This window comes from Aspergillus brasiliensis, assembly GCF_001889945.1.
Source record: "Aspergillus brasiliensis CBS 101740 unplaced genomic scaffold ASPBRscaffold_4, whole genome shotgun sequence".
Lineage (NCBI taxonomy): Eukaryota > Fungi > Ascomycota > Eurotiomycetes > Eurotiales > Aspergillaceae > Aspergillus > Aspergillus brasiliensis.
The window spans coordinates 1,030,532-1,047,843 of record NW_027137445.1 but is presented as its reverse complement, the minus strand read 5'-3'; the positions used below and the strand labels follow the sequence as shown (position 1 = coordinate 1,047,843).

At 51.2% G+C, this 17,312-nt stretch overlaps 7 protein-coding genes across 7 annotated transcripts; 2 read left to right on the top strand and 5 right to left on the bottom strand.

The window, feature by feature from the left end:
• Positions 1 to 98: 98 nt before the first annotated feature.
• On the bottom strand, positions 99 to 2,279 carry ASPBRDRAFT_121700 (putative 5'-nucleotidase; the record flags this gene model as incomplete). Its single annotated transcript, XM_067617451.1, has 4 exons — positions 99 to 1,587; positions 1,643 to 1,836; positions 1,897 to 2,107; positions 2,176 to 2,279. 4 exons carry the CDS (start codon positions 2,277 to 2,279, stop codon positions 99 to 101), a joined length of 1,998 nt encoding a protein of 665 aa, XP_067480670.1.
• A 313-nt stretch (positions 2,280 to 2,592) lies between these two features.
• Positions 2,593 to 4,001, bottom strand: ASPBRDRAFT_503373 (GFA family protein). Its single transcript, XM_067626523.1, has 5 exons — positions 3,508 to 4,001; positions 3,362 to 3,439; positions 3,250 to 3,296; positions 3,008 to 3,191; positions 2,593 to 2,942 (listed from the first exon to the last, which is right to left on the bottom strand). The coding sequence occupies exons 1-5, from the start codon at positions 3,739 to 3,741 to the stop codon at positions 2,631 to 2,633; spliced, it is 855 nt and encodes a 284-aa protein (XP_067480669.1). The 5' UTR covers positions 3,742 to 4,001; the 3' UTR covers positions 2,593 to 2,630.
• Positions 4,002 to 4,261: 260 nt separating this feature from the next.
• On the bottom strand, positions 4,262 to 6,444 carry ASPBRDRAFT_53620 (putative C6 transcription factor; the record flags this gene model as incomplete). The annotated part of the gene is made up of 4 exons (XM_067627101.1): positions 4,262 to 4,645; positions 4,707 to 4,983; positions 5,041 to 5,455; positions 5,514 to 6,444. 4 exons carry the CDS (start codon positions 6,442 to 6,444, stop codon positions 4,262 to 4,264), a joined length of 2,007 nt encoding a protein of 668 aa, XP_067480668.1.
• Positions 6,445 to 8,543: 2,099 nt separating this feature from the next.
• On the top strand, positions 8,544 to 9,069 carry ASPBRDRAFT_194369 (uncharacterized protein; the record flags this gene model as incomplete). Its single annotated transcript, XM_067620744.1, has 3 exons — positions 8,544 to 8,551; positions 8,605 to 8,824; positions 8,881 to 9,069. The coding sequence occupies 3 exons, from the start codon at positions 8,544 to 8,546 to the stop codon at positions 9,067 to 9,069; spliced, it is 417 nt and encodes a 138-aa protein (XP_067480667.1).
• A 236-nt stretch (positions 9,070 to 9,305) lies between these two features.
• Positions 9,306 to 10,541, bottom strand: ASPBRDRAFT_194368 (uncharacterized protein; the record flags this gene model as incomplete). The annotated part of the gene is made up of 1 exon (XM_067620743.1): positions 9,306 to 10,541. The coding sequence occupies one exon, from the start codon at positions 10,539 to 10,541 to the stop codon at positions 9,306 to 9,308; it is 1,236 nt and encodes a 411-aa protein (XP_067480666.1).
• Positions 10,542 to 11,551: 1,010 nt separating this feature from the next.
• ASPBRDRAFT_205665 (uncharacterized protein) lies at positions 11,552 to 13,845 on the top strand (the record flags this gene model as incomplete). The annotated part of the gene is made up of 4 exons (XM_067621749.1): positions 11,552 to 12,312; positions 12,376 to 12,415; positions 12,471 to 13,444; positions 13,527 to 13,845. Exons 1-4 carry the CDS (start codon positions 12,002 to 12,004, stop codon positions 13,843 to 13,845), a joined length of 1,644 nt encoding a protein of 547 aa, XP_067480665.1. The 5' UTR covers positions 11,552 to 12,001.
• A 511-nt stretch (positions 13,846 to 14,356) lies between these two features.
• ASPBRDRAFT_53618 (uncharacterized protein) lies at positions 14,357 to 16,269 on the bottom strand (the record flags this gene model as incomplete). Its single annotated transcript, XM_067627100.1, has 2 exons — positions 14,357 to 16,175; positions 16,235 to 16,269. 2 exons carry the CDS (start codon positions 16,267 to 16,269, stop codon positions 14,357 to 14,359), a joined length of 1,854 nt encoding a protein of 617 aa, XP_067480664.1.
• Positions 16,270 to 17,312: the final 1,043 nt, after the last annotated feature.

Below are 17,312 nucleotides of genomic sequence, written 5' to 3'. Positions count from 1 at the left end.
TGCGGCCAAATTGGCGGTTGCCTGGTGCGGGGATGATATCATAGCCAGGGGATGGTATGATTGGTATGGTGATTGATCTACAACCACCTTCCAATGCTTTAATTCTCTATCACGATACGCTCCTCCAACCGCGGCGAGATTCCCGGTGTCCATGTCGGCGTGAATTCTCCGACCTCATCCGTGTCGTTGATGGGCGATGGCTGAAGCCCCGTCCGGTGCATCCACGTCCGCACCGCCTTGCGCGCAAGACGCAGGCGGCGTTCCTCCTCGGTAGCCGACCGCGCCGGCAGAGTTACATAGTTCGTAGTCGGACGAGGAGAGATTAGGATGTCGGGATCGGTGTCCGAGTCCGAGTCCATCGATTCGTCTTCCCCATCAAGGCCCACACCTCGACTCTCAGTCTCCTCGGTTTCCACAACCTCGGGAAAACGACCATAATAGTAATTCTTCGACCGCGACAGAGTGGGCCGGTATGGCACCTTATTGGATTCTGGAGACGGCTGGCGGGACGGTGGCTTTAACCATCCATTGCAATGGAGGCTATCGTGCACGTTGCTCCAGTGTCGGGTCAAGCTGGGACCCCAGCGACGCCATCGGCCCAGCACCCGCAAGCTCAGGAAATACTGACGGAGGAGCGTGCTGATCAGGATTCCACTCTCTTCGTCTACGATCTCTTCGACTTCGCCGCCCTCGGACTGCACCAGTAGAGACGCAAACCCGTCCTTTCCACGAGCCATGTATCCGCGAGTAGCCAAGGTGTACTGCCCGTCAAAGTCAATCGGCTCCCCACCAACCTGGGCCCAGTTGATGCGGGAGCCCGAGGGCGCCGAGGGGTTGTAGCCAAAAGCAATGTTTGACACTTGAGTAAACCGTCCTTCGAGCGCCGGCAGTTGGCTGACACCATTCTCCAGAGCGTCGAAAAGCGCACGCCCCTTAAGGCGCAACAGCACGACGGGATCTTCAAACGGAAAGCAGTTGAGAATGTCTTTTAATCGCAGGATCCCTGGAGGGTAGATCTGATCACCACGAATAGTCCCGCCAGCCATAATCGCGCAATCAGCCCCGTAGTAGAATCGCATGAGATCGCACGCGAAGTTGCCCAGATTTGACTCTCGCTGACGCACAGTTGAGAACCGACCATCCAGCGCGACTGAAGTATACCCGATCGGCTTCTCGAGTTTCGCCGCCAAGCTAGACGTCAACCGATCCACCATGGCTGTCGTTGCAGGGTCCTCCGGAATTGACCGGACGATATCCCGGCGCACGATACTGAAGTCCCATCCTTCACCATTCTCCTTGCGCCACGCCTCGATATAGCTAAGTTGTTTGAAATCCGTACCCGATCGAAGCACATGCGTGCCATTGACCACCGCATGTGCATAGAAATGATCATGGCCACCCAGGATTATATCAATCATACCCGGCGGGAGTTTCTGAGCCAATTTGTAGTCATTCGGTTCGCGTTGGTGGGTGACCGCCACAATCAATTCGGCGCCTTGTTCACGCAGCCGCGGAACCAGCTCCAGCGCCGTCTTGTACGCAGACTTATAGACGAGGTTAGGAGGGAGGGCATTGATCGTTCCGAGCCTGCCCGAGTTAGCCTACCCAGCTAAATGCACCATAAACAAGACAATCGACGTACCATTCCCTTTCCCCCAAACCAATCACACCCACTTTAATGCCATTAGACGAAGTCAACATCAACGTCTTCTCACAATTTGCGATCGACACATCCTTTCCCAAATCAAGATCCAAAACATTGGCCAACAGCCATGGAAATCGACATTGTGTACGTAGATGGCGAAACTGAGCGACACCGAAATCGAGATCGTGATTCTGACATGACCCTATCGTCAGCATTTCTCTAGTGCAGTACGGGTTGTACTTCTAACATACACCAACACAGGCTACATCCGTCCCTACTTTATTGAGGAATGGCACCATGTGCCGCCCTTTCGTGACCGTGCTTTCGAGACTAGGGTTATAGGCATCGCCGGAGAAGAAGGTGAGGACGTCGGGTTGTTCGGAAAACGAGGGGTCGTTGCGGTAGTAGTTCACGACGGACTGGAATCGGGCGACGCCGCCGACTGGTTCTGCGGATCCTTCTCTGGATGACTGTCAATATGGTACTGCTGAATATTGTCAAAGCTATTGTGTAGGATTGGAGGGACATACTCCACGTGGTAGACGTCATTGTAGTGGATCAGACGGAGGTGCGGCGGACCGGTCCTGGAGGAAGGGTGGGTGACGGACAGGCCGTCGGTAGTGACAGGGCGCATTCCTTGGTGGATGATAATAATGACGAGTAAAGTAACAATAACAATAACGACTGACAGAGCGAGAGAGAGAGAGAGTGTGTGTGAATGGGAGAAAAGAAAGCAAGAGAAACAAAGAGGGAGAGGCCGAGGGGCGAGTATTGAGGGGCATCCATTCCAGGCAAAGGGACGTCACGGGTCTAAGTCCAATCAGGCACCGCCAATTAGGGAGGCCGCCGATCGGATCGACGGCAAGCTCGTGCGGAGAGTGCCTGACCAACAACATTCTAACTAAATAGTTAACCAGTTTCAAGGTATGATCATCATATAATCCCCTACAATATTTACTAAATATATGCACTATGATCCTTCTCGTCAACTAACAACATACCCCTCCGTCCCCTCATCCGTCCTCTTAACCTTCAGATCTGCCCACTCCACCCCAGCTAAAACCGCCACTCGGATCGGCACAATAGCCAACTTCTGCTTGATTATCTCCTGCTTCCCCAGCGGGAGACCATCCACCACGGACTGAGGGGGCCCATGCAGCTTCATACTCACTGGCACACCACATATTTTACAGAACTGGTGTCCTGTGAACCCTCGTCCGAAGCGATATTCAGTCAAGCTCTCTTGGCCGTGGAGAGTAACCTGTGATCGGTGGGGATAGATGCAGATATTTGCATTCTAAACGAAGTAGTCAGAACAATGTACTTCTACTGATGGGATGGGAGGGAGAAGTATTCAAATACCCGCTGGCAGATACTGCAGTTATCTTCCTTCACCTCGATCTCTGGTAGTGGCCTGCTTTGGACAGACAGGCGGACAGCGGTGCAGTGGCAGCTGCCGGTGTAGGTCTTCTCGGATGGTAATTCAGTATCGTTGTGAGTCAGTTCTGTAGGAGAACTATCGTGTGGTGTATCGCGCGGAGTATAGCTATAAGGATCAGTCTGTATTTTTCTTAAAAGTCTGAGGGTTTTGACAGCGAACTCACCTCTCAACCCTCAACTCAAACGGATTAACACCCAACAACGCCCGCGCCTTAATCCAATACCAGTCAGTCAATCGATCCTCTCCAGTAGACGCACATGGATCAAGCCACCTACATTAACGCCAATCCCAACCTCTCCGGACGGCATCTCATGTCCCCTTACCAATACCCCCGTTCCGCAAGTCGGACAGAACTACAGTAAGACACAGTCTAACGGTCAGTCAACATCACCAGATTTTGGCAGCACTACTCCATACCTACCATATGTTCCCCATAACTCCCATCACCAGGGTGATAGGAGGCCAGCTCCCCAGGCCCCCGTGTAACTTGAATTTCCGTCTCAGTAGGGAATAGCCACATATACCCCTTCTTGGCACAGAGGGTGCAATGACATGCATGCACTGTTTTTAGGGGCTGGGAGAGATGTAGTCCGAATTGGAATAGGCCACAATGGCAGGTTCCCTTGTATTGGGGAGGTTCTGGGTTGGGTGTCATCGGGGTGGTTGGTCAGTTGGGTTTCAAAGGTCAAGGTAGTTAGGCGACAGTGGGCGATAAGGGAGCGATGAGTGCAAGGTTGATGAGAAGGAAGAGGCATGGGTGATATTGTACTATGGTGAGAGCATCGTCCCTGTAATCAGGTGGTGGCTTATCGTTGAAGGATTTGGCTCCCCCGCCTTTGTGGCTTATCTTTGGCTTACTGGTTGTGATTTGTTCCGTCGGGGTGTCAGATGATTTTTTGGATGTAGTGAAAATGAACAATATCGATTAAAGCATTAGATAGACACATGTAGATCCAAGAGGAGCGCATCAAGGTAAATCAACTCATAGGCCGACGAGAGCCTGTTGTGCGAAGACATAGTAGCGTAAAGAACTGAAGCAAAAACATAGACATCGTATGCTTTTTGTCGAAGCAAGGGGGTATTTCATCAATCATCAGACTCTGCAAGTATCCACAAGGATACTTCTACTCTTCATGGGGCATTCATAAGTCATCATACCATATAACGCGTGCTGATCAAGCCCAGGACCCCCGTCGCGAGCTATCAGAGGCGCCGTCAATCCAGCGGAAAAGATCGGTTCCATCGTCCAGAACAACAATCTCTCCGTTCAACCAGTTGGTCGCCAGAACGTCGGTCGGCAGGGTAGCAGGCAGTGCAGGAGGATTGACCGACAGGATACGATCCAGGATACTGGAGATGATCCTTCGCGCGCGCTGACAGACCTCATACATGCCATCATGCGGGCGAACAACATACTGCAGGTGCGAAGCGAAGACGGTCAGTTTCTGGATGACTTCCGATCGGCGGAAGACGGTGGTGGGAAGTTGGGATTGGGATTCAGCCTGGCAGAGCAGCTCGATTGCTAAGACGCCAGCTGCTGGAACACCGAAAGATGCAGCCTAAAGACAGTAAGCACTTGTAAGAAAGAGGGCAGGTTGTGAGGAAAGTAAAAGCACGCACATTGTATCCAACATTGTAAGTTCCCGTTCTCGAGCCGATCTCCTTGCCGATAAGCTCAAGGATGGTGCTGAGGATGTTCTGTGACACACTGACTAGGCCTTCGGACCCACTTTGTGCCCGGCGCACAAGAACGCGGTAGAGGAGGAAGTCATTGTAGAGGAAATTGAGATACAATGGAACGAGCACGCTACTGTCGTTGGTATCTGGATCACTTGGGCGCCAGCGGAGAAAACCGGGCAGGTCGTTCCATGTCTTGTGGGATTGCTGCGAAACCTCCCTATGATGCACATTAGCTCCGATCCGCACACATTACAGTGGAGAGTGGCACACTTACTGTACTTTGCGCGGCAACTCCTCAATACGACGGCTAAGAGACAGCTCGAGGATCTGCTCTCTCGTAGATCCAATAAGAAGGGCGATGCGCATCCACGCAGCCTGTCCCACGATGCCCTGGGTATTCCAGCCCGTCTTGTCCAGCTGGCTAATGGCCGCCTCGCGGACCTTTGGCTCTGCAAGAATCTCTTCGTAGCTCAAATCCAGAGGAAACTGCACATCGTAGTAGCGCCAGCTGATCTGAGGGGGCCTTCCCAAGAAGGTTGCCAGCTGCTTGTCAATGCTGTAAGCCCCGGCAACCAGTCGCTTGCGGAGTTCAAGCAAGAAGAAGGGAATGCGTTTCTCTTCAGGCGCATTATGACTGAGGGTAAAGACCGTGGTTGATAGATCAGCCAGCCTTCTCCACGCGCGAGGATCTATAGACTAGTTAGCAGAGCCCCAATAGCCAAAATAATCAGACAAATGATTGCATACCATTCTCGCCACACACCAGGGTCAAAAGATGAATATGCTGAAATAGCAACCACCCCAGAGGGTCATTAACAGCGGTAGAAAGATCGCAAAACTGCAAACAAGAATCACTTGCACTGACTGCCTGAGCAGCAAGCGACTTCTGATCTCTGGGCACATTAGCCTCACTGGAACGGATAGTCCTCCAGTCGCGCTCCAGCATAGCACCCTGACCAACAACGGTAAACACCAATCCGATACCCTCCCACCTTCCAGAGATCCGGCGAATATAGTCCTCCGGCGACATGGTCGGCTGAACGGCCAGTGGTTTAGAGCTATCGTCAAAGATCTTCTGCGACCAGCGAAGCAAACTCGACTGTAAATCCTTCGCATCCGCAGCCAGCGCCCCATGCAGATCCTCCAACGCCTCAAACATCCCGCTCACCAACCGGTGACCCAAGACACATCCCTCGGGCCACACCTCGACCGCCGTTTCCGACAGTCGCTCATACAGCGCGAAATTCTCGAACAACAAGGTGAGCAGGCGAGCGCCAAGCTGGATCTGCTTCGCATCGGGCCGCGCCGCCGTTGGCGCATCGATGACCAGCGAGCGTTTGAATTGGTCGCCAATGTCGCTGAAGGTCGCGGAATTGTTGGTGGCAAAATCGAAGGACAACTTGTCGTCACCGGCACTGAAGGAGGCTCGATTCTGAAGAGCAGCAGCGGAGTCGGGACGGGGTTGGGCGGTTTGGGGCCGGGGTGATGCGGTGGGGGAGGGAGCATTATCCGAGTACCAAGTCCGAGAGGCCGGCACGGTGGTGGTGTACACGCAGCTGTCTCCCTTACCGCGACGGACGCAATTCTGGCATGTTGGGGTGGCGCCATCGCAGCGAATTTTGGCTTTGCGGCAGGGCTCACATGGCAGAGCTTGCCCGTTGCGGCGGGTGGAAGTCATTGTCAGAGTCGGAAAGGAGGGAAAGGAATGACAGGGTAGGGAGGGAGAAGAATGGGGGAGAGGGGGGAAGAGAGAGAGAGAGAGAGTTTAATTCAAGGTTAACATTGCAGTGGCAGGAAGGGGGAAAAAGTTATTTAACAGCTGCAAGTCATGGATGTTAATCTCAGCTGGGATAAAATGCAGTGGCAGGAAATCCACCACAACACCATGAAATTCAATTATTCCCGGAGGTTGGATGTCTCATTAGCCCGATTGGGACTAGTGCCTCGTCATGGGGATGCGGGGCCCCTGTTACTAATTAAAGTTGTGTGTATTTTTCAATCTGGATCGATCCAGATCGTCTTGAACCTTGGTATACTATATAGCTTTATTGTAGAGATGATTTTGATAGTTGTTATCGAGATTTGAAGAGTAGTCAATTTACAATCACTTAATAACACTTTTATGGAAATTTTGAGTAGAGATAGGGATGAATCTTCATTCAGTTACCCCAAAAATACTACTTATACCCGCATACTATTTGATGTCCCGAACAACTCATCCTCTGACATGAATACAATATAAACAGAAACACAAAACCACACATCTCATAACACTACTAGGAATACCAAGCTGGATTATTTCGAACCACCACAACATTCTCATCTTCATCTCACTTCTCTACCTCAGCTCAAAACCTCATCCATCCCCGAAGGCACATCCCCAAACGCCCCCAGCATCCCATGGATCTCCTGCTCACTCGCCGCCCGAGTATCTCTGCGCACCATCAAAGCACCTTTCCATGACTGCCCAAATCTCATAGTAGTATGTAGTATGTTAATAAACTAAATGTTGTTTTCACTAACGTAGACTCATCGCATAACCTCTCCCAGTATACTCTATGGAAACGAAGATTATATTGATGTGATAGTTAGTTAGGCAAGGGAGAGGATGACTGAATTATTTTCTAGCTTGTCATTGAATGCTTCTGATACCACTAAGGAAACATCAACGGGCGTCTTTAAGAGATCGGAAGCTTTCACCATTCTATAAGTAGAGTCCGCCGCGCAGATTAAGGTGGTGAGTATGACCTACTGATCCCATTAGTCCTTCATCTACGGATATCTCTCCATCCAAGTATCGCGATGAGTCCCGTATGGCAGTCCGGTAGTGCGGTTCATCGACTTCAAATGGCTATCCTGGTGTAGCTGAGTGACCGTCATCTTAGCTAATAGAATAGCCTGACCAAATTATTCATGCGTCAAGAACGGCAATCAGGGTCTGAGAGTGAAAACAGATGCTCAGTGCTAGAACGGCCATCTTGACTGGAGTAGTTGTAGCGACAGTTGTAGTTATTCCTCCTGACTTGAGTCTATTCCAGTCTGTCGCCTTTCCCTCCGCCTTGATTTCCTCCTCCCTCACGCAAGTGGCCCGTGTACTGGACAGTCATCCAGACTCACTATAGCCTCTCGCACTCGTAACAAACCAGTTCCTCTCGACTAGACAGACTCTGCACTCCTGTCCACGTCACTAACCTCTGACCTTTATCAACCTGCCGCTTTGGAAGGTTTCTGTGAGCAGCCCTCTGAGAGCCTGCCCAAGACCAACGTATGTCTGTCATGTCCCCTATACCCTGATGGACAAAGGTTAATTTAGAGGAACAGTCTTGCTAGGTCTATCTATCCGCCCCCTATATTGGTCGCCATACCTATGCTTGTGAAGATACTGGCCCAACACCGGTTCATGAATTCGATCCTCATAGTGCTTAATTGCGGAGACCATATTCCCAAGATGGCTACAAATACCATAGTAGATCTTGGATGCGCCTTTCCGATGCCATGCTTGCCACGAACTACGCAAGAGGCTCTGTTGAGTATGCTCCCGGGGCTTGGAACACTTGCTGTACCATGGATACAGCGATCGATTCCTGATCTCACCTTCCGAGATACTTGGCCATGGAAGGTCTATTAAAGTTAGAGTTTGCAACTGTGGCGTCAGCTCTATATACTACCCGTCATGACTATTAAAGTGACACCACACCAGCTCCTCGGATCTACCATATCCACCATATCCTGCACACCCTTCCATAAGGACTTCATTGTTGTTCTAGTGGTACTATCATGACACGGTAGGTTAACACTCCGTCTTCTTTCACAGCCGTAATGACTCACTTTGGATCAGAACACCGGCCGACAAATATATCTCCCTTACGAACACATTGGAGCCACTGGACCCGACGGAGGTTGACAATATCTACAGTGAGCTCGAGCCAGCCGATCCAACTCTCCTGGATGGTGAATGGGATATGCATGTCATAGATACCGGTCATCCTGCGCAGGCATTAGCGGAGGACATCCTTCCTCTACTGAGCACCATGGACTTCAATGAAGAGGCTGAAAAGGTCAGATCGTGCTGTGTTTGTGTGCTGTTTGATATCGCTAATTAGCCATGAAATAGGTTCATAGAATCAAATTTCACGGTGCTGCTGGCAGTCTGGTCATCCCAGATGATCCAGGATCGACGCATCGGTTCCGCTACGTGGATGCAAGTACCATTGCCGCTACCAATGATTACAGGGCATACTATGGCAATTCTGGCGTGCTCCATTTCTACCTTACCAGAGCAGAGGATCCATGTTATAAGTAGCCGCAGAAATCTCTTTGCAAAAATTCATGACAGATCTTCCGCTGTTTACGTTCCCACGGCATGACAAGCAAAGTTATTTCGAATCCTATCAGTGCAATTTTCTTTTTTCCTGGAGCTATATATCAAATGCAGATATTTATACTGAGCGAGCAAACATCCTTATCCTGGCTAAAGACTCTTATGGGCCTGCAATAGATTAATACAATCGGACAATAAAATCCTAGACCGAATACTGCCTAAGTCGAGGTTCGCAAATCTTGAATTCGCGCAACCCATTGCTCATCAAACTTCAACGCCCTCGCCCAATAAATCGCTGTACTCTGGGCTTTTTCTGAGAGACACATACGTGGATCAGAAAGCAGCATGTCCATGAGCGTGTAGTTGTGGGTCTCCATAGCTCGACCTAAAGGGGTTTTAGAGAAGGGCACTACCTCATGAAGATGCGGTAAACTGATTTTCGGGTGGCCAATCATAGCTTCGACGGCTCCCACTTTGTTCCAGTGGACAGCTATAGCAAGGGCGGATATCCCATCGTGATTCAGCACCGACGGGTCAATCTGGTATCGCAGCAGGTTGTTGGCCATGTGAAAGTCCTTCGTATTAAAAACCGCATAATGTAGAGGGGTATAATCCCGACTGCCTTTCTCTTCAAGTACATCAGACTTCCAGTGGACAATCATATCAAGGATTTTCTCACAGCCCTTGCCATATTTTGCCACACGGAACGGTATCGGCCTCAATACGGGATTTGACGGTGGCGAAAAAAAGATACCAGAGCGGTCTTGCATGACCTTCCGCAGGAGAGTGACCTCATTATAGAGAAAGATACTGTCCAGGACGTTGAAATAAGCAAAGCGGCTTCCCGCGTCGATCAGCAGTTGGATGATGGTTCGCTGATCGGGAGATTCGGATTCCAAGAGAATGGGCATGACATAGTCAAGAGGCCCTGCAGGGGACCAGTAGTTCCTTGGGCTGGAGCATGCCTCATACCTTAGCAGTAACTCAACGCACTGGACTTGCCTGTGTGCCACCGCCAGGGAAAGCAATGGAATTCCCGCTACACTGAATCCGTTGGGGTCCAGACCCGTTTGAAGCCGTCGTTCGAGTCCTTCGACGTCACCGTTCTTGATCATGTGGACCACACCACCAGTCTCAGTGGGCTCCAAAGGACAAGTCGGCTCTTCAAGATCGCAGAAGCTACTGCGGTATTCATAAACGATCTCCTCGTAATTGGTCGGGGGCCGAATGGGACGTAGTGTCGGAAAATGTTCTCGGTCTCTCTTAGCTTCTTCTTTCATCACTTCGAAGAATTTTGGCTCCTCCTCTAGCTCGAAGGCTTCTCTCACCGGTAGGCGGAGGCAGCGCTCCATATGAAAGAGGAGCTCAGTCGGCCAGTCATCCGCCTGGGTGAGAGTAAGTTTTGGTTTTGGAAGTCGTACAATCTCCATGGAGCAGGTGCTTTCCTCTGACATGACTCTTGCACGTTTGAAGGGGCTGGTAGGAGGTCGAACTGCTTTCCGAGTATGTTAAAGACAGTGTGAGTTGTTCTGAGTGTAAGGAGTTGAAAAGATGGCTCTATATATACCATGAAGAATCCTAACAGGCCTGCTTTATATGTAGTACTTTATACGTGAACATCCTCCCCTCGTCGGCAATCACCGCAGATGTCTCGGTTATGTTATTGCACTGCAGATGGCTACTCATATACACTTATTCCCTGAATGATTCTCTCTTAGAATCTGATTGTTCCTTTCTTTGATGGACATCCCAGTCTGCCAACTCATGGAGTAAGGACGTATTTCGAATATTGCCGTCGGAAGTTCCCTTCAGATCCTACTTAATCAGTTCTATGACTAAGTCATCGTTATCCAAGATCTGGCATTCTAGGATATATCCCCAAGTACGGTAGCGACGAATGTCAACAGCCAAACGTTCCCAGGCAGCATTGGTATTCCGCATACTGCCAATATATTCCCACCCTGGCAGGTTCTATAGGGATAGGACACACCAGTGCAGGTACCTGATCTCTACTGCGGAATGCACATTCATCTACCTCAGATAATATATCATCGCGGGATATTCAGTTTTGCGCTTGATTATACTGCAAGTCTGATGCCTGAATAGATAAGTAGCAACTAATCTCGAATGGAGAACAAAGCCAGCACACCGGCGATTAAGCTCAGAAGCTCATTAGCGTAGGTTAGCGCAAGAATGTTAGTCCGATGATTGGTATCATCATGTAATATAGTGTCGATCTCATGTATCAGCTACACAACTATACTCAGACTGGCACAGAATATCTCCGAGGACATTGATTCCTGTTTTGGAGTAATTCCACTTGCATCAGATGGTATCTCCACGGCGATCGCTATGCCCGAAGCAGACTAGTCTCCGCAGCGGCGCCTTATCAGATTGGAGATCCACTCGCCGTTTGAAGCTTCTTTAGAGTAACTACTAACTACACACTAATCATCTGGGGTACGTCCGAGCAGCTTATTCTCCAGTTGCACAGAATGCATACGCAGGACCTTGATAAAAAGAATACTGTGTACATTTATGTGACTATCTGTTCAGTACTATCGCCAAGTCAGTATGACTACATTGAAGCATTCGCATATAAACCAAAGCAGGATGAAAATTATCACCATCAACATCCCCATAAAGCTACCTGATAGCCATGATGAGTCCATGCCCAATCTCGGTCTTCATCACTCAATACAGTAACGTGCCTGGTGATCACCTCACCCCTCTAACACCGCATCATCCACCACCCATGCCGTACGATACTTCATCCCGTCCTTCTGCAGAAGACATGACGCGTCTACCTCTGCTCAATAACCACAATGGCACATAAATAGCAGACAATCCCTCTGATTCCTCAGTCCTCATCAGAATCTTAGCCAGTATTCAATTGACTGCATTTCACCACAACATGAGGTACCAGACCACTCTGGCGGCTTTCCCCCTCGTGGGATTCACCGCAGCCACTGCGATCTCCAGCACCAACTGCTCCGCATCTGCATTCCAGAAGATTATCGATGTCAATGGCACCGAAGCCCACGTCCAATGGGCCACCTATGTCCCAGAAGGTGGTTCTCTCAATCCTATGAACTATACCTCCGCGTCCGAGTACCCGACTGGCCTGCCTGAGTCGTGTGCCGTGCAAGTCAACGTCGCCTCTGAAGGTAACTCCAGCTACCTGGTTGGGGTGATTTTCCCATATGACTGGAATGGACGGATGCTGTAAGCCTCACCCAGTTCCCTTTCTTATTCTATACTACCACTGCCTATACTAACACTCCGCAGCTCGGCAGCAGCAGGAGGCGGCATCAACTGGGTTGACATGGTACTCCCCCTTCCTCCCCTAGCTCTCCATAACCATTCACTAAATCACAAATCAGGGCACCGGCACGCACTACGGCTTCGCCACCGTCTCCAGCAACCTCGGCCACGCAGGCATCGACACAACCGGCACCTGGGCGCTCGGCCGCCCGGAAGCCGTCATCGACTGGGGCTACCGCGCCTGGCACGGCACAACCACGCTCGCCAAACTCCTCATCTCAGGACGCTACGGCACCGGCCCAGCCTACAGCTACTTCTACGGGTGCTCCACGGGCGGCCGCCAAAGCATGAAAAACATGCAAGTATACCCGGACGACTACGACGGAATCATCGCCGGCGCCCCAGCCTGGTGGACAACGCACCAGCAACTCTACAACCTCAAACAGACGACCTACCAAGCACCCGCTAACAGCTCACACACGATCCCGGCGGAAATGTTCCCCATCCTAGCCGCTGAAGTCCTCCGCCAATGCGACCCGCAAGACGGACTAACCGATACAATCATTTCAAACCCAGAGGGCTGCGTCTTCAACCCCCAAACCCTAGCCTGCAACTCCACCAGCAGCCCCAACACATGTCTTACCTCAGAGCAACTCAACACCCTATACAAAATCTACAACGACTGGGTCGACACCAACCAAACTTTCGTCTACAGCCACCTCTTCTACGGAAGTGAATCTTCCTGGCTAGACGGGAACATCGGCCTCGGCGAGCCCTCCACCATCGACCAGCAATACTGGTATCTCCGCGATCTCATGGGCTTGGGAGATTCCTTCGTCTGGCAAGATCTAGATTTCAGCACCGTCGAGCTAGCCGACCACCTAAACCCCGGGAACGCCACAGCTGGACAATACGATATTAGCGAGTTTGCGAACCGCGGCGGGAAATTCATCCATTATCATGGCTTATCGGATAGTTATGTCTCTCCTGGCGCGAGCACGTTCTACTATGACCAGGCGAAGAGTGCCGTGCAGGCAAATGGCGTGGATGATGTGGATGATTTCTACCGGATGTTTCTGATCCCGGGGATGGAGTACGTGCCCACTTTCTTCCCGATTATTCCTCTCTCTTCTCTTTCGAAAGAATTATACTGATTGATGGGGATGCTGGTACAGACACTGCTACAACACCCCCACCGACATGAACGCCCCCTGGTACATCGCCGGCGCGGACCAAGCATCCACCATCAACACCTCGACATGGAGTGTGCCCGGGTATCGGGACGCCCAGCACGATGTGGTTCTGGCCATGATGGCGTGGGTGGAGAATGGCACGGCACCGGAGAGTATCATCGCCACGGTGTGGAAGAACGATACTACGGCTGAGGAGGTGCGTAGGCAGAGACCGGTTTGTCACTATCCGTATCAGGCGAGGTATATTGGCAAGGGGGATCCGGATGAGGCGGCGAATTGGGAGTGTGGGTTGTTGTATTAGATCTTTCTCTCCCATTCTGGTGGCTTGGTGGGTTTGCTGTGGAAGAGATGTGGTTGGTTAGGTGGGTAGGCAGTTGGGTATATGGAGGGTGGTTGTTGTATTACTATTTGTAGTCTAGTTGAGGGATTGATTGATAGTGGACTTTGATTCCCGGTAGGTGGTTATCAAGTATATGATGGTATGTATTACTGCTAGTTGAGTGAAGCAGATATTTGTTATCGGCTATGAAAGAGTACCAAAGAGGACAATACTGGTAGGTGGAAAGATTAAATGCTTAGTACTCAGAAGTGACATGTGTTTGTGGGCATTCTGGTGACAAATTCTAAGTGGAGACTGCTACTGATGATCGGTGTACAATTTGTTATCATCAAGAGCAAGGGGTATATTCAACTCCTGTCAGCTATGAATCGCTATTGAACCAAAACCATGCTATCGAGTTAAAAGTCTTTTCCCAAACTCCATGCCTAATAGTAAATCCGAAAGATACATAGATATTTTTCCACGGGTATCATCATGGTCGTCGTTCAGTCACCGTCCAGCGACGCTTGTGTCCCGCTTCACGATCCTTGCTGAGCGGTGCGCTTCCCCAAAGTCCGCGCTGGGAGAGTGTTCGCTGTGGGACTTTAGCAGACGTCGGTTCCTCCACCTTGGCCGGCACCGAGCTTTCCCCAGACACCGGCGGCGCCGGGGCAGGCCAGTTCCCAAAGTTAGGTACGATATCGTCCTCTGGGCTACCGGTGGCGTTGGACCCCCAGAGCCCTGCGGACCTAGGCGTGACAGCCGTAGAGGGTCGCTCGGCATTCCAGGAAGCCGTGCTGGGACCCGATGTCGACGATGGCCCGATGATGAACATGCCCTGTGACATGGACGGGCGGTTTGCTGAACGATGTCGGTAGGACGAGATTGAGGGGGAGGTCACCTGGCCTGGCGAGGAGACACGTGACGTGCCGCTGGCGATGCGGAGATGCTCGGTTGCAGCCACCATTTTCATGGCATAATTCTCCATGCTGGATGGCTCGTTCGATCCCTTGGTCCGGACGGGTCCGCCAATGGCATCATCTGGAGCCATTTCAGGCATGTGATCATTGCGAACTGCCAAGGTGAGAGATGCAGTGCCAACATTTGCCTGGGATGGCTCCCCGGACAGTGCTGTGATCAATGCATTGCAACCCGCTCCGTGAGTGATCAGGACCAAGATCGTCTCCGTATCGTCATCCGCTTCATTGCGGGAACTGGCCTCGCCAGAATTATCGAGCAGCTGCGAATGTCGTCGAGGCCGACCGGAAGAAGTTGAGAGCTCCTGATTCCGATACCACGTAATCATACGATCGAGCCCCGTGTGGAACCGCGTATGCATCGCACTCCATTCTTCGCCGTACTCGCCTCCATCCCCCCAGTTCTGCTCCCCATGCATACTATCCCATTGAAAATCGATCTTCGCGCAGGCGTCCCGAGCATGCGTGACGTACCCAGCTGGAATGGGGTCGGAGGGCGAAATGGCATAGCTGGGCGTTGGAGGCACGTATGCGGCATCAGGAATGGAGGGAAGGTTGGTGTTGATCTTGCTTAGCATCCGCCGTCCGCGAGTCGTTTCAGCAGCGCTGAACGTGTCGCAACTGCCAGCGCGCGACCTTTGTGCCTGCGTCTGACGTGTACTGGGTGGGGCCTCTGTCTTTATCCTCGCCGTCACATCATTGGCGGGAGAAACCGGAGTAGATGCGCTTCCCCAGCCACCAGGGAAAAAGCCAGCTGAGGGTCTGGGGACAGTGTCCGCTTCGGGAACGGAACTAGTTTCGCGTCGCAGCAGTTCCAGTTTCGCAGCAGTAATCATGCGGTCCGAGTTTGGCGGCGGGATAATATCGTCGAAGTATCTAGGACAAAGCCATTCTCCGAGAAAAGCATCCACCCGTAGGAGACATCGAGGGTCGCTTGATGTTGATGTAGCGGGTCCCGGGGTCAAGGAGGAGTCCGAAGTTGACTGGACTAAACCGGGGACTTTCGAGGGTTGGATGAACTCTGGCTCGCCCGAATTCTGACAGATCCCTGAGCTGACCGCGATGGCTGTCTGGAGGCAACGAGTGAAGGGAGAGGTGTGAATGATGATTCTGCGCTTTGGTTTGGGCTTTTGGAGACGGTCGGAAGGCGAATTGACACTATTTTCTCCTGCCGTTGTAGAGTCTGGTGAGTCGTCCAGAGACTGAACAAGGTCGATGATGCGAGCCCCCAGGGATCGAGACTGTAGCCAGCCGCCATAGGTGAGGGGAGGATCATAGGGGGTAGACGAAGTGAGATGCCAGTTCTTGTCCGCTACATCCAAGCGAGCACCATGTCTGCACAAAAGAAAGAGGAGTTAATGCTTGATCGCGCATCAAAGGATAGCTGTACATACCTGGCGATGATGATGGCCTCAGGGTATTTCCCCATGACCGCGGATGATCTTTTGTCTGATAGATGCCTGTGTTGTTGAGATGCTTGAAGGTGAGGGAGAAAAGGTGCAAAGGAGAATATATAGACGACGATGGGAAGAGATGGGAAGCAAAGAGGAGGTGGACACCGACCACAATGAAGGTGGAGGGGAAGGTTCCTGATTGTTTTCTCGTCAAGGTCCGGCGGGGTAAAGCATCAATATTCTCCAGCCACGATCACAACGCGTCACACACGATCCCAGATCTCACGGAAGAAAACGAGGGAGAGCAGAATCAGTGACATGATGATGAGTGAAGCAGGTGGGAGTGTGATCGGCACCTTCACATAATGTTATTCTCCCAGATGGCAGAAATGATGGATCGCTCCGCGCGCGCCTCTTTTCTTTTGATTGTTTCATGCAGTCGTTGACGCCCCCGACTTCAGGCCGCCACTCTTTTTTTTCCTCCGGTTGCATGTGATGCACCCACTGTCTAGCCCGTTCGGGAGGCGGTGAGGAGCTAGCTCACATTAGCTCGTCTTTACTGCCCGTCATGCGTTTGCCGGTCCTCGGCTTTCGTCGGCTCCATTGGCGATGTCGGAGTCTCGGAGATTTCCTTGACATCAGCAAAATTTATAGAAAAAAAGGTTAACTACTTGCAATGTTATGCAACTGGTGATACCCGAATTATGCTCTTCCACCGTGCCCCGAGAGCTCAGTCACCAGCTGGGAACATCTTCCAACCTTGAATTGAATATGATTTCAGGCATCTATCGAGCCTCCTCTGACTGACGCAACACCTGAAAAACTACCGGCATGCCCCATACAATGCGAAGTCGGTGGGTATGTCGGAGTCTGAGGTGAGCAAAGTATCAAATATTGACGCAGGAACCTATTGACCATGGTTATGGTTTTCGAACACATCAAATGACTTGCCTAAGGAGTAGTTCGACTGAAGAAACAGAAATTATCTTCAGGAGAACAGATTTCCCGCGCGCCGATTGAGGAGCAGCTTGCGGATATATTCCCGTACTTGGAAGGCCAACAAGAAAGCAAGCGGTCT

Bases quoted from the DNA above. Each gene is read 5' to 3' on its own strand.
- ASPBRDRAFT_503373 (XM_067626523.1), bottom strand. From the start codon at position 3,741: ATGACACCCAACCCAGAACCTCCCCAATACAAGGGAACCTGCCATTGT. The intron at 3,440-3,507 runs GTAGGTATGGAG...GTCTTACTGTAG, and splicing joins GGAGTTATGGGGAACATATG to TTCTGTCCGACTTGCGGAAC. The intron at 3,297-3,361 runs GTAGGTGGCTTG...TATTGGATTAAG, and splicing joins AGGTTGGGATTGGCGTTAAT to GCGCGGGCGTTGTTGGGTGT.